The sequence below is a fragment of the Pteropus alecto genome, unplaced genomic scaffold (assembly GCF_000325575.1).
Source record: "Pteropus alecto unplaced genomic scaffold, ASM32557v1 scaffold39, whole genome shotgun sequence".
In the NCBI taxonomy this organism is placed as follows: Eukaryota; Metazoa; Chordata; class Mammalia; order Chiroptera; family Pteropodidae; genus Pteropus; species Pteropus alecto.
In genome coordinates this window covers 1,158,215-1,172,273 of record NW_006443568.1, presented here as the reverse complement: position 1 = coordinate 1,172,273, position 14,059 = coordinate 1,158,215, and the positions used below count along the sequence as shown (strand labels likewise).

At 42.3% G+C, this 14,059-nt stretch overlaps 2 protein-coding genes across 12 annotated transcripts in view; both read right to left on the bottom strand.

The window, feature by feature from the left end:
• MTF1 (metal regulatory transcription factor 1) overlaps nt 1-5,037 on the bottom strand; it is a 34,743-nt gene extending 29,706 nt beyond the window's left edge. For 2 of the 3 annotated variants that reach the window (XM_006924219.3, XM_015598905.2), the window contains exons 1-2: nt 4,904-5,037; nt 2,764-3,225 (exon numbers count right to left, since the gene is read on the bottom strand). In XM_006924219.3, coding sequence (XP_006924281.1) covers nt 2,764-3,171 — 408 coding nt within the window. In that variant the 5' untranslated portion in view covers nt 3,172-3,225; nt 4,904-5,037. Of the gene's footprint in view, nt 1-2,763; nt 3,228-4,903 lie in introns of those variants that run through there. The other variant, XM_015598906.2, reaches the window with a different exon arrangement.
• A 1,022-nt stretch (nt 5,038-6,059) lies between these two features.
• Nucleotides 6,060-14,059, bottom strand: part of INPP5B (inositol polyphosphate-5-phosphatase B) — a 41,318-nt gene continuing 33,318 nt past the window's right edge. For 7 of the 9 annotated variants that reach the window (XM_015598982.2, XM_015598983.2, XM_015598986.2 and 4 more), the window contains 8 exons: nt 12,837-12,947; nt 11,794-11,956; nt 10,728-10,963; nt 10,157-10,258; nt 8,765-8,858; nt 8,240-8,367; nt 7,139-7,250; nt 6,060-6,904 (listed from right to left, as the gene is read on the bottom strand). In XM_015598982.2, coding sequence (XP_015454468.1) covers nt 6,792-6,904; nt 7,139-7,250; nt 8,240-8,367; nt 8,765-8,858; nt 10,157-10,258; nt 10,728-10,963; nt 11,794-11,956; nt 12,837-12,947 — 1,059 coding nt within the window. In that variant the 3' untranslated portion in view covers nt 6,060-6,791. The other 2 variants (XM_025041503.1, XM_025041504.1) reach the window with 2 other exon arrangements.

Genomic DNA, 14,059 nt, shown 5'->3' with positions numbered 1-14,059 from the left:
CTATCACTCTTCTTCCTCCAACTACCGTATTAAAAAAAAAAAAAAAAAAAAAAACAAACTTGACACTTCCTGCCTCCTGTTTCCTCACCACCCACTTGCTTCTCTATCACTTGAAATCTGGCTTCGGCTCCCAGTGCTCTACTGAAAGTCTTTTCATGATGGGATCAACTGCAGATAACAGAATTAATGGCTTCTTTAGGCCCCTCAATCCCTCTGCAGGTTCACACAGGAATATGCAACACTTCTTAACACTCTCTTGCCTCAGCTTCCATAACACTGCATTCCACGATCTCTTTATGTGATCTTTGGTTCCTCTTTCTCACCCTTATATTCTCAGATAAACTCTTACTTCTCCCTTGAGTAAACTATCCACAGTTTGAACTACTGCCCCTTCACAGAACCACAAGCCATTTCTAATCCTAAATCACTTCCTCAACTTTAGATTCACATGTCTAATGGGCTTCTCAACTTGTTCAATCTACTTTTCTCCAAGGACTATACGTTCAATGTACTCCAACCAAACTCATCAATTTCCCCACCATATTTTCTCTCCTTGTCTTCTTGATTCTTGTTATGAAATCACCATTCTTGGAGGGTGGGGTGGGAGCAACAGAATCAGCCACTTTTTCTTTAGCATGCACACAGCACTATGACTGTGACTGTTCAAGTACCTGTCACAGTTGACTAACCACTTAACTCGCTCCCTAGACTTGAAGCTCCAGGTCAATCTTTGGGGTTGCCCCTGTGCTAAGACACAGAAGAAACTCAACACATTTGGAAAAATGGACAAATCCTTTGACTCATACCAAATTCATCACTCATTCTTCATACTCTAATAACATACTAAGTTCTCTTATGCTTCAAAAAAAAAAAGCTCTGGATTTTTCCACATACAAGGCCACTATCCTTCATTAGACTCAGATGAAATCCCAAACCTAAACTACAAGTATCTCATAACTGGGCAATCAAGCTACCACTCTTAGCAGAGCAATCTTTCTAAAACGCTACTCTAACCACATCACTCCTTGGCTCAAACACCTCCAGTGGTTTCCCACTATTACCAGAATCCAGTCCAAATCCCTTAGCATGCTATCACTGCCTTTCCCTGTCTGAATCTCTATCTTTCCATCCTTCTCTCCTACTACTCCCTACGTTCTAGTCCAGGGGTAGGAAACACCACGGACAGTGGGCCACATCTAGCCCACTGCCTGTTTTGTAAATAAAGTTTCATTGGAACACAGCCAACTGACATTTTGGGACACATAATTCTTTGTTGTAGGGGACTGTCCTGGGCATTGTAGAATGTTTAACAGGATCTTTGGCCTCTACTGACTAGATTCCAGTAGTGCTTTGCCTGCGTGACAACCAAAAGTGTCTCCAGACATTGTCAAATGTGTTCTGGGGGGACAAAATTGCCCCAATTAAGAACCACCATTCCGAGTATAAGCTAACAGTATGATGTTATTGCTGACAGAATACAGACTATATAATAATTGTAATACAGTGTGCAGATTATAAGTCACACATTATTCAGTGCTGGTTGATTTACACTTGTGAGACTGTGCTCAATTATGAATTTTAAGAGGAATTTGGAAAACTGGAATTCATATAATCAATGGTGACCAGGCTGATGAGAAACTAGGGGAAAATGTCATAAGAGGAATATTTAAGTAAATGGAGATGTTTAGCTTGTACAGACAAAGATAAAGAGAAATCCATGATCTTTAAATATCTGATGGGTTGTCCCATGAGAAGAAGCTTTAACTTACTGTTATTCAGGAAGGCAGAACTAGAAAGAGTGGGCAGAAGCTGAAGGAAGGCAGATTTTGGCTCTATACAAGTAAAAGCTTTCTAACAATCAGAGCTGGCCAACAAATCTATTAGGCTGAGCTGTGAAACTGTGCTCTCGTCATTCTGGAAGTGTTCAAGCAGAGACCAGATAAATTGATGTCAAAGATGCTACAGAGCTTCTTGCATGGGGTGGGTGGTAGGACAATATGGTCTCTCTAGGGTTCCTTCCAGCTCTGAGATCCTAAGGCTAGCAAAGGAAAAGCCATATGTAAAATTCCCCAGTTTCAAGACCTTAATCACAGCAAAAGAAATAATATTTTGCCAAACAATTTACCCAATGTCTGTTTGTTAACATCTTATATTTAGTCCCTGGCATTTCAACTACCAGCGATCTATTTTTTCCTAATCAACCTGCAATCAGTTCCTGGATAATGTGGATCACTGCCTTTAAACCATATTTTCTATTCTGTTAATAATCACCACTAGCATAATTTGTATAATGTTTTACAGTTTGCAAAGTATTGTGACATGCACATTTTGCCTCATTTTCTTATGGAAAAACCTAGCCTTTATTATTCATTAAACATTCACTAATAAAGCATATTCTGGAAGAATATGTAGAGACCGCTCTGGGGTCTCTACTGGGAAAAACTCATGTCTGAAACTCAATCTAGTTATTTCAGCATCAGAAATAGGAATTTACCTCAATGAAATTTCTATTTTATTTATGATTTGGGGAGGAAAATTTGAAAAATTACAATTTAGCTTTCCCAAATTTCAATGTAGCCTTATAAACCAAAAGTTCCAGAAAGCAGACACAACAAAATGTGAAGCATATGAATTATTGATAAGCAAAGCCATTGTAGGTCCTCATTCCAGGGACTCTTTTACTACCCAGCTAAAGTTGCCATCAAGAGTTGCGTAAGAACTTCCCCATAGCCAAACTGAGGCTTCACCCGCTTCTTTACTTACTTCTTTACGTTTTGTTTCTGGACATTCCGACTGTAGAGTGAGGGTTGCACCTTCAATATTTCTTGGCATGGGCGTGGAACCAGGGTTTATTGTTAAATGAATCTGATCTGGTGAGATAATATGTTGCACATAACCCTGGGACATTGCTTCATGATCTATTAGATGAAAGCCCTCTTCACCCCCTACTAGAAAAGGCAAGTGTTCTCCACACTGTCCATCGTCATCTTCATCCTCCAAAGTGCCAGGGTCCTGCTCAATAAGAACAGTTGTCCTATCATAAACAGTTCCAGATGAGGAAGGCACCAGTCCGTTTTTATCCACAAACCTGAGCATCTTGTCATCGGGAGTCAGCTCATCTTCCTCTGCCTCAAAGTAGATGATGTTGTTGTCTGGACTGTGTTCCCCCATGGTTCAATTGTGCTCAGCTCAATTGTGAGAAATGGAAAGGTAATGATGACCTGTCTGCAACAGAACAAAGCCAGAGTCAGAGCCATACCACATGACCTAGGGATTTCCTCAGAAACCACAGGCCTATTTTTCCCTCTCATTTCAAGAGCAGCACAAAGTAAATGAAAAATCATCTTCCATGGGAATAATTTTTAAGTTTTACTTTGAAACCATCATTTTAAAAGCAATGCCTTTTTAAAAAAAAAAAAAATGAAGTAATAAGTAGCAGTTCACAAGACCTTCCAAATGTGCCTACTGCCAAACAATATAAAGGTTGGTCAAAATACCTAAAGGGGATAAAGGGACAAAATGCTTCAAGTCTGAGTTGCTTAAACTTTAAAAGTAAGAAAACCCCACTCGAATATCCTCCAAATCAAACCACAAAGCAGTGTAATCTATGGTGCAAGGAGCAGAGCTTTGGAGGCAGGGTCACCTACCTACAAATTCCAGCTTTGCCACTTACTACTTGGGGAACTTTTCTGTGCCTCATTTTTCCTATGTGTAAGGTGGGACTGGTAATTCCTGTTCTCTCAAAGTTGTTATGTGGAGTAAGAGATAATGCACATTAAAGCACAATGTCATCCTGACAAGAGTAGAGAAAACAAGTGTGAATTCATTCTCTCCTTCCTAGAACAGATGTTTCAGCTCCTGTGTAGAAAGGGTGATCTATAATCAGGCATATCTAATGAAAATGTATCTATGTATGTATCTCATAGATAAAATGTATTTATCTATGTATCTCCTAACACAATCTGGTATCCACTAGAAGCCATGCTTGTCTAGTAGGCTCTCTGCGGTGAGGGAATGATGAGTCTTATTTTTGCTTCTAGTACCCCTAGCGCAGTACACTGACATTAGATGTTCAGAAGATGTCAGCTAAATGAATGAAAGGCCTGCACATATACTCTCTTGAGAAGATATGCTCTCTTGAAAAAGAAAGATACCAAATTTGAAGCTTTCCTGTTCTGGAATAGTGATTCTTCCTTTACCTGCAAACACAGGTTCTACAAATGGGAGTCTGGCAGGCAGAAGGGAAAATTTAAAAATAAGCACCACATCACTTTCAGTTTTCAGTCTGGCTTTGAACTTTATCTTTCTCTTGTGCTCTGGATTAGAAAGTGAACCTTTACGAAGTGGGGCGGCTAGACAGATAGTTACGAGACAGGCCAAGGGATCATATCCGGGAGGAACCGGCCCGACCCCTTGCTCTGGCTTACGCAACCCAGTAGATGCACAATTCGCTGCATCTGAGAGGAGAGAACCGAGAGGAGACAGAGGGAGCACCGGAGGCCCCATTGAGCTGCCCAGGCACCATCGGCGGCAACGCGGAGACTAACTGTCCGGAACAAACAAGACCAGGAGCTTTAAGGATGGCAAACGAGTACAAACAGAGCACCCATGAGAGGAGGCTGGAAAAAGGAACCTGTGTGGGACAGCTCCCAGCCCGGGCTACACGGAAAAATCAGAAGGCAAGCTGGGGGGTCTCCAAGCGGGGCGAAGAGGGGCAGGGTCCGGGTCTCCATGGAAACAGGGGAGGGGGGCTGGATACCCATCCCCATGGAAACGGAGGAGGGGTGGGGTCCCTATGGTGACCGCTCTGGGGTCTCTACTGGGAAATGCTGCAGGTGGAAGCCTAAGTCCCGCGCCCCTCGGGAAGTCCCCAGCCCAGGCCGCGTCTAGTTTCGCCTTTTACCTCCGCGGCTCCCGGCAACGGCGGCAGCGGCAGCTTCTCCCCTCCCCAGCGGCACCATGATTGCCCCCACCTTCCCCGAACGTCACTTCCGCTTCCGCTTTCCGGAGGAAGGAGGAGATACCGGTTCCGCCTCTCCCTGATGCTTCTGGTTGGATTAGGCTGTGTGGGGACTGAGCTCGAGCCTCCAATTGGTAAGAGGGAGGGGCGGGGCACCGCGCGACGTTGCGGGGCCGTGTGTTCGTCCAGTGTTAGGAAGCGCGCGCCGCATCTTTCCCTCGCCGGGCGTCGGAGCGTCACTCTTAAGGCTCCAGTAGCATGGAAAGGGGATCGAACCTCTGCTAATCCAAAGTAGACTTAGCCCGGTTTGCGCTGGCCCCCCTCGCAGCCACAACCGCAACGGGAAGGACCACAGTAAGGCATCCGAATTCCAGCTGGAACCCTCAGAGGGACCTTGGAAGGTTGTGACATTCCCTCTTTCTCCCTCTGTGGCCCCACCATCCCTTCTTCTCCCATCAGAGTTAATATAGACAGGAGGGTCCGAGATAAGAAAGATTGGACCCGAATGGCATAACGAGGTTGTATTCCAATCCCAGCCAGAGCACACCGCCGCCCCTTTCCCCCTCATATGTTCTCATAAGAAGCCCAACTCCCTCCTTACACTCCTGCCCAGGCTGTCTCTCCCAACTTTAACCCTGCAGAGGACTGTTGTCTCCCACCGGGCTATACCCGGACCAATCAACGCCACCTATTGGCCAATCCCTTTAACCGTTCACATCGTCATCCTACTGGCCGGTATCTAAATCACATTTTACACTAATTCTAAGTGGTGTTTTAGGGCCCAAGAAGCGATTTTGTTTGTCTTTTCTAAATCCCTGGAAGCTCTAAATGTTAGAACCTCCCAGCAGCCACTGCCTGTTTTTACCGTAAGCTACTTTTCTGGAATATTCAGAGAACAACCCCCAGAGACTGGAGCAGAGGTCAAGGGTTTCAGGCCGTTCCTGTATCCTCTTGCTTGAAAAATGTGAATAGTGACTGTACCCACCAGATGCCAGGCAAATATCTCCTTGGCCCCTGACTAGCTGCCCCAATGCTTAAGCCACAAAGGTCTAGCTATGGAGAGCTGCTATCCCTTTGGAGATAAAAACATACAAATAACCACCGTTAAAAATACATTTATCATTAAAATATATTACACACATGAGAGGAAATGCATCATATACAGTTCGGAGGATTTGCTGCCCAGAAAATTCCACTTGTTTCACCAGAACACCTAATTTCTTCAGTATTTTCATTTTCAAGCCACTGTGTTGCCCTCAGAGGCTGAGTGGCCAGCCTCTGAATTGCTGAGCCACATCTGAGTAGGAAAGGGGGTAAGGATTGCATATACATATACACATGTCCTCAGAGAGCTGGAAGTATCTGGGGTGGCTGTGGCCTGTTTATCCAACAGCTTCCACTTGCATTACTGCTGTCCAATGCATTCTCCCTTAGGAACTCCAGAGTTTGCTCAAACATCTGATCATGGGGAGGTCAGCCCAGGCTACAGGGAAGGCACTGACTATGCCTTGGAGGCAGGCTAAGTGAGCACAAGTACAGTTATTTCAACATTTTTAAAATAAAAAATAGAGATCTATCTGTGTTAAATAACTAAAGTTGAACATTTGAATGTCAGTTTTATTGTGGTGGATTTCCCCTCATGTCTTCACAACTCACAGCAGCACTGAGTGTAATAGCCATAGCAGGAGAAGATGGCCTGGGCTCAGGAAATAGGCAGTTGCCACTCTTGCTTCCAAATGGCCTCACATCCTCTTAAGGCCACTTTTGAACAAAAACAGGTGAGACTGGAAATTGGCTGCCTCAGGTAAAATAAGAGAAGAGATGGAGAGGCTCAGGGTGAGTTGTAGAGGAACTGGCGAATAAATTCTTGAGCCTTCTTCTCTGCTGTTTCAAGCTTTTGGTGACCAGCTGGGTGTCGAAGCAGTAAGCTGCCAAATATGCTAGCTGCATGAAAAACAGAAAACATGATTCAGCAAAAGCAGGTACTACTTAACTCTTGGGTTATTAGGAGTGGGGGAGTGCACCCCAAAGCAAATTTTCTGCTTAAAAAAAACTATTTGAGGGTGAACTGTGCCAGATTTTAGTTCTACTGCAGTGGACTTAGGACTTCCCTCAACAGCATTTCTCATGAGTCTCTCAGTTGGCAGAGATGCTTTCCATAGACGCTTGACTGCTTACCTAGAATATTCTCATCCAAATGATTTTTTGCTGAATTTTTCAGCAATTCTTGCAAAAACACCATCAAGTAGTGGAAGACATTTTTGTGGAATGTAGGGAGAGTAGAAATGACCTGAAAGAGGGAGAATTTGGATTTGTTTTTTCATTCATTCAATTATTTTGTCAAGTGCCTGCTACATTCCAGGAACTGAGTATACGATCCAAGTGCATGAGTAAGACTGTGCACAAAAATCCCTGACCATTTACCACTTGGCATAAGTGCCAAAAGAGAAGTGCTACATGAATTTGGAGGTCAAACTTCTGTGTGATCTCCACAGACTTAAAGGAATAGAAGACATTTTAGTTAGGTCTTGAATATAAGACAAGATTGGACTTGCAAAGGTAAAGGCTAGGGTATTTAGGGAAAAAGAGAGTGTAATAAAGGCAAGAGAAGGAAAACAGGTAAGGATCAGGCTAGAATTCAATGGATACTCCAGCTATCTGCATCTCAGAGTAAGTTAGGAAGCTTGTACAAAATATATTCCAAAAGATTTTGATTCAGTGGATATGGGGTGTGGCTCTAGAACCTGTGTTATTAGCAGGTATTCTAGATTATTCTGCTGTAGTCTGTTATATAAGTGAGCAACTAGAGTAGATCATAAGTCGTCTTGAAAATTTAAGAAAATCATTAATTGGCAATGGAGAGCCAAATATGATTTTTGACCAACAACAACATCATGAGAGCCTTACAACACAATCTGATGTCAGTATGCAAAACAAATCAGCAGAGGGAGAGCCTAAATGAGGGGCCTTGAACCAAGGTAAGTGGTATGAGAATGGAAGAAAAATGACGGGTGATAGATCAAGGGCACTGGGCATGTAGGAGGTGACAACTGGAGGAGTCAGAAATGACTCAGGTTTCTGGGTTGAGTCACTGCAATTAAGGGTGATGCCATTAAAAGAATAAAAGGACATGAGCAGAAGAACAGGTTAGGGAAGGAAAGATATGGAGCTGTTTCTAAGACATTGCATTTGAGGGGCTGTGACCACTCCATTCCCTTAGGCCCCAATGAAGCCTGGGCTGCAACATGTGTACTACTGATGCTTAATGCCTCCCTTCACCTGTTTACTTGCAGTGTAGTTGCCAGAACACTCCAAGCAGTTATAATAGGCGCTGTAACAGATGACGGGCTCTGGCAGACTCTCCAGGAAAAGCAGCAGAGCCTCGGCTATGGAATGATTGCTAGCAGCTTTTGGCCCATCGTTAAGGAACAGGTGATGTTGCTGCCCATGGTTAGGAAAAGGCCCAGGAGCAAGCACATGCCGGAGTTCTGCTTGCCCAGTCAGGCTCTCTGCTCAGAGCTAGGGTGCCAGGCTGATATCTTGAAGGGGCGAAGCTGTTTTTCAGCTTAGCTGGGCCCTCCTGAGTTCCTGCTATATTGGTTGCTTAAAGTTGTAAAGTCTTCTCTATGCAAACTTTAAGAAAAACATGATAGCTGAGGATACAATATCTAATTTTTGAGCCTTAAAATATTATTCTTTCACTTTTCTCACCTCTTTTACTCATAATTTCTCCATCCTTCTCCCTCTCTCTCTCTCCCTCTCTCTCTCATACCCACACACACACAAACACAATCTGAAGGATACAGAGAGTTTCGAGGGTATCATTCGTTCCAGTGTCCAAACAGTCTCTGATACGCTCAAATTCCAACCTAAGGCCTGGCTGTTGAAACAGATCTTCCTGCAAAAGAGAAGTCACAAAATAATTATATTCTCAGAAAATCAGCAGTGATTTCCTAACCTAAAAATATAATCACCAGCAGAGAACAAAAAGAAGCAGGGTAGTAAGGCCTTTGAATCACCTGGTACACAATCTGATTTAAGCTGGTGTGGCTAATTTATCTTGCAGGCCTTCCAAGCATGCTTCCACAACAAGTCTTTCGAGTGATATCTATTATAAAACTATGCGTAGGGCATACAACGCACAACAATAAGATCCAATGTAAGAGAAAACCTACAAGCAGCTATGTTTCCTGCAGTATTATAGAGGGACTAACCAGAAAAAGAAAAACCTGAAGAAATTATATCATTTATAAGATGGAGGAAACTAAAAAGCACCTCAGTGCTCTGTGAAAACAAGATTATGGCAATAAAGGTGTCTCCAGTAGTCCTCGGGTACTTTAGGGTGATTTGTTTTATAAAATGACTTAATGCCATTTAACTATGTTAATAATAACAGTATTATATCTATTGCTCAAAAGTTACACTTGGAAGGTGCTCTATAGAGAAGACAGAACAGCACAGTACTTGAGAATGTGACATCTACAGCCAGACTCCCTGGGTTCAAATCCCAATCCTGACCACTTATCAGCTTTGGGACCTTGACCAAGTTATTTAACCCTCCAGGCATCTATTTCCTCATCCGAGAGCTATTGTGAGAACTAAATAACATAATGCTATGAACATTTAGAACAGTGTTTGGAATAATGTAACACTCAATAAATGTGAGAAAAAAAGGGAAAAGAAAATCATAAGAATGTATGCTGTTCAGTCTCCCTGGGATCTATATAAAGGAGTCAGTGAAACTGGCCAATTTGATCTTGTGAAGCCTGCCCAAGTCACTCTAAAAATCAGACCTCCCAACTCATGGCCTGGGAGTCCCATCTGGTCCCCTGTCTCTATCTAGTTTGTCAACAAGTTAGCCCCTCCCATTCCCAGTAGCTGAGGAGAGTTCCTCAAAAGGATAGCAGGCTGACATCCTGGGAAGTCTCCAGATGGCTTTCTACTTACGGGACCTCAGAGGTCAGAGGAGGGAACACACTGTGCTGGGAAGGCCATCCTGTGCAAGGCTGCTTCCCTTGGGGGTAATCAAGTGCTGTATGTAAAATCGGGGTTCCACAGGGGTGTGAAACATGAACCTATTTAGCCTTCATTCACTCCCTGGGGTAAAAGCCTCTTACGCCAAAAGTTCTTGAACCTGATGCTCTTTCTCAAGGCAGCCTGGCCTCACTCAGGTCTGATTGCTTAATTATATCCCACCTGTTGGACGGCTTTTCGGTATAGGTAATCAACCATCATCTGGAGTTCTTTGGGGATTTCCATCTGGCTCCCATCATCTTCAGTCCGCAGTGGCATCAGTGTCTGAAAAGAAATAAAAGCATGATAAGAAGGCCTACCAATGCAACTAATGCCAGGCTGACTTCAGGAGAACACATGCTATGGGGACAGCAAACTCATGGAAGAAGAGAAGCATTCGGTGCCTCTAAGCAAAACATTCCATTGTCAAATGAAATCAGGTGGCACAAAGTACAAAGATGACTTGAGAATTGAGAGTAGGTTACGGTAAGAAGTTTCAATGAATCAGGTGAAATATGCATCATCTTAGAAAAAGGCCATCCTGTGCAAGGCTGCTTCCCTTGGGGGTAATCAAGTGCTGTATGTAAAATGTTAGGGTGGTTTGTTACACAGCAATATATAATTGATGTAGTAAGCTAGCTGTAGGAAGGCTGAAGAATTCTCAGGTCCCTGGGAATGTAGGCATAGAAATACCTTGTTTGACTGGCTTGGCTGCTACACAGTTCTAAATGTTTCCTTATGGCATGTAACTCACCAGCTGTCTGATAGTTTCAAGTGGCAGGTTCAAGATTGGCTCCCTCATGTAGCACAATGTATGAAGGGGAGATCCAAAACAGCTGGGAAGGTAGTTCCCGGACACAGACAAAAAGTAATCCTTTCCCCTGTCCAAGTGCAAAACCAGAATGTCCTCAAGTTTGTCTTCACCCGAGTTGAGCTTTGTAGCCGTGGTCTTATTTACAAATAGCTCCAATTCAATCTCAATGGCAGAATCTGAAGAAAAATTTAAAAAGTAATATTGGCTGGTGGGAAGCTAAGAGGAAAGGAGGAAAAAAGATAGTAGGGAAGAGAGTCAGGCATGAAAGGTTAGGGAATTAGGTATCAGCTAACCAACAAGTATTTATGTGCTCAGCACTCAGGAGACATATGAACAAGGAGTTTACAGTCCAAGTGGGAATATGAAAACAAACAAAAATGTGAACAGGCAACTGCTATAAAATCCAAGTTCTAAGTAGCAAAGCTCAGACTAGAAATTATTAATACAGTAAGAAGGTATGAATCAAAGAGTTTGCCCTGAGCCAGGTCAGATGAGACACCTGATCCAGTAGAAAATATAATGCAAGTATCAGCCTGTGAACCGTCTGGAAAACAGGCTTAATCCCTCTATCACACAGCACAACTCAGAGTGCAAAGGAGAAGTTAGGAGAAAGACATGTATTGTACATTCCGGAACCAGATATAATTTCTGGATTACTACCTCATTATCTTTCCCCACAAGAGCAGATACTTGGGTGTTAATTATGGTGAGGCAGCCAGTGAAAATAGTTCTTTTATCAGGATTAACAGCTTCATAGCAATCATATGTTTTCTCTTTCTGTGAACTTATGGAACAAATATGTGACTCAGAATGCTTTTGAAACTGTACTCATGCTCCTCACTATTTTATATTTTATATATGGATGGTCCATCCATAGGGCTTTTAAAAAGTTTTAAGTAGACAAGAAAACACTCAGAAACAAAAAGCTTATTTCAGGAAAATGAGCAAAGAGAGGGTAGAGTGTTCCCCAAACCACTTACCAGGAACCTGAGAACAGAGGCCTTACCTGGCAGCAGGAACCCTCTGCTGGGGTTGGCATTCAGCCACTGCTTACAGTAAGACTTTTCATCAGGCTTGTTGATGAATTCAAACTGACAGGGCACTTGTCCATTCTGAATTGTAAAGGATTCTACTTGCAACTGCATGTACTTCACATTCTGGAAAAAGAACTGGGAACAAGCCCGAGACCAGTAAGACCAGTGCCCTCTTCTCAGCCCCCTGCCCAGACACCCCAACTGGGCAATCCTTTTCTTTTCTGGAGAGAAGATGAAGGACCACCTATTTCATGTTATGTTTCTGCTCTAAGTATTTACCTGGGAGGCTACAGCTATCACTAAACTTGTCTATGTAACCCAGAAACCCCCCAAAACTCAAAGAACTCACGTCGTTTTATAAATAAATTTCCTAAAGAAATCAAAATTTACGTCTTCTATACCCAAAGACCATTTCCAAAACACACTTCACAAATTCCACTCCAAACATGAAGACCAAGCTCATCCTTCCAAGTAACTGGACATCTAAGGAAATAAAGATACCCCCACCATAAATCTCCATTTGATATTGGTATTGTCAATTCCAAATGATCTATGTTGTGGCTCTTCCATGAAAAACCTTTAGCCCTAACTCGACTTCTCCCACTACCCACTGCTTTTCTATACTGCCTTCCCTCCCATCAACTCATTCCTACCCAAGAAATTCAGACTCAATTTAACCTCAAAGCAAAGAATCAGTAGGAAGACAACCCCAATGCAAGAATACATACCAGTTATACTAAAATCAAACGAAACACATTTGGATCACCTATGCCATTAATTAACTCATAAATGACCTATGTGTGGGTGAAATACATGAGCCGTAGGCTCTGGTTTAGAAGATCAAGAAATAAACATAATCTAAACCAATGACCCCTCTCTTTTCAGCTAGCATCATCAGCCTTACTTTATCTAGAAAGACTAGAGTCAGGGAGGTGCCTCCTGGAATTCTGAGCCCTATTAGATGAGAATTAAGTTCTATGATTAGAAGAGCCTGATGCCAACATGTCCTTCCTACCTCCTGTTTGGAGAGGGACACAGAAGGAATATTGGCATTTTCCATCTTATCCAGGGAGCGAACAATCTCCTCCAGAGTCTTCCGGTAAAGCTCTTCATTTATAACCTTCACCTGGAAGGGAAACATCAGACACTGAATTCCATGGCTTCTGCCTATTTCCTCTTTTTCAGTACAAAGGACAGAACCAGCAATGGGAAATAGTTGACAGTGAAGCAGAAAGTAAAGACTAAATAGATTTAATTAACAAAGAACCCAATTAACAATAGTTGTAGAAGGGTCCCCCAGAGGCAAAGCTCGTGGTAAAACCAACTACTTCATGATTAGCAGGCTATGTGGGAATTAAGGCTTGCTTTTCAATTCTGCCTGGTCTCAGTCCCAGGGCAGAAAGATGATCACGCCTTGCTCTACTTTGCTGCTACTAACAGACCTACAGTGAGAAACTTCTCTAGGGCTTTGATTTAAAGTAGTGTTTTTTAAAAAAACAAAACAAAACAAAAACAAACAAACAAAAATCCTAGCATTTCTCAAGCTTTTTAAACCTCTGCTCCATAAGCCAAGAAGATTTTGTCAGGTTTTCCCTTCTGTGTTTTGAATTATAAGCACATTTTTTTGTTATTTTCCAATTACAAAACTTTAATTATTACATTCATTAGGCTTTCTTCTAACCACCCACACATCTTCATAGATTCTGATGTGCCTCTACTTGCACCATTGAGAATTGATAATATAAAGAAATACACAGAAGGCACTGAAAAAGCGATACAAATAGAGAATAATAAAAGATGTTCAATTTCACTGATAATCAGAGAAATGTAATCTAAAACAATATTTTTTTCTTTTGGCTCATTAGGTTGGTAGAAATTTAAAAATTAATAAACTCATATTAGCCGGGGTGTGGGAAAATAAGCTCACACATGGTTGGCAGGAGTGTAAAATGGTAAGGACTGTCGAGAGGATGATATAGCAGGATCTAACACTTTATTTGAGCCACTAATTTCACCTCTAGGAATTTCATTCTATAGAAATACTAATACTGGCAAACAAAGATACATGTGAAGATTGGTCACTATAGCACTGTAATATAATAGCAAAACTGTAAACAACTTTTGATCATCAACATATACATTATGGTTTATCTATATTATGGAATATTTTGCAGCTTTACGAATAATGAAGAGGGAGTTCTATTTCTACTGAATGGAAAGATTTTCTAAGACATAATC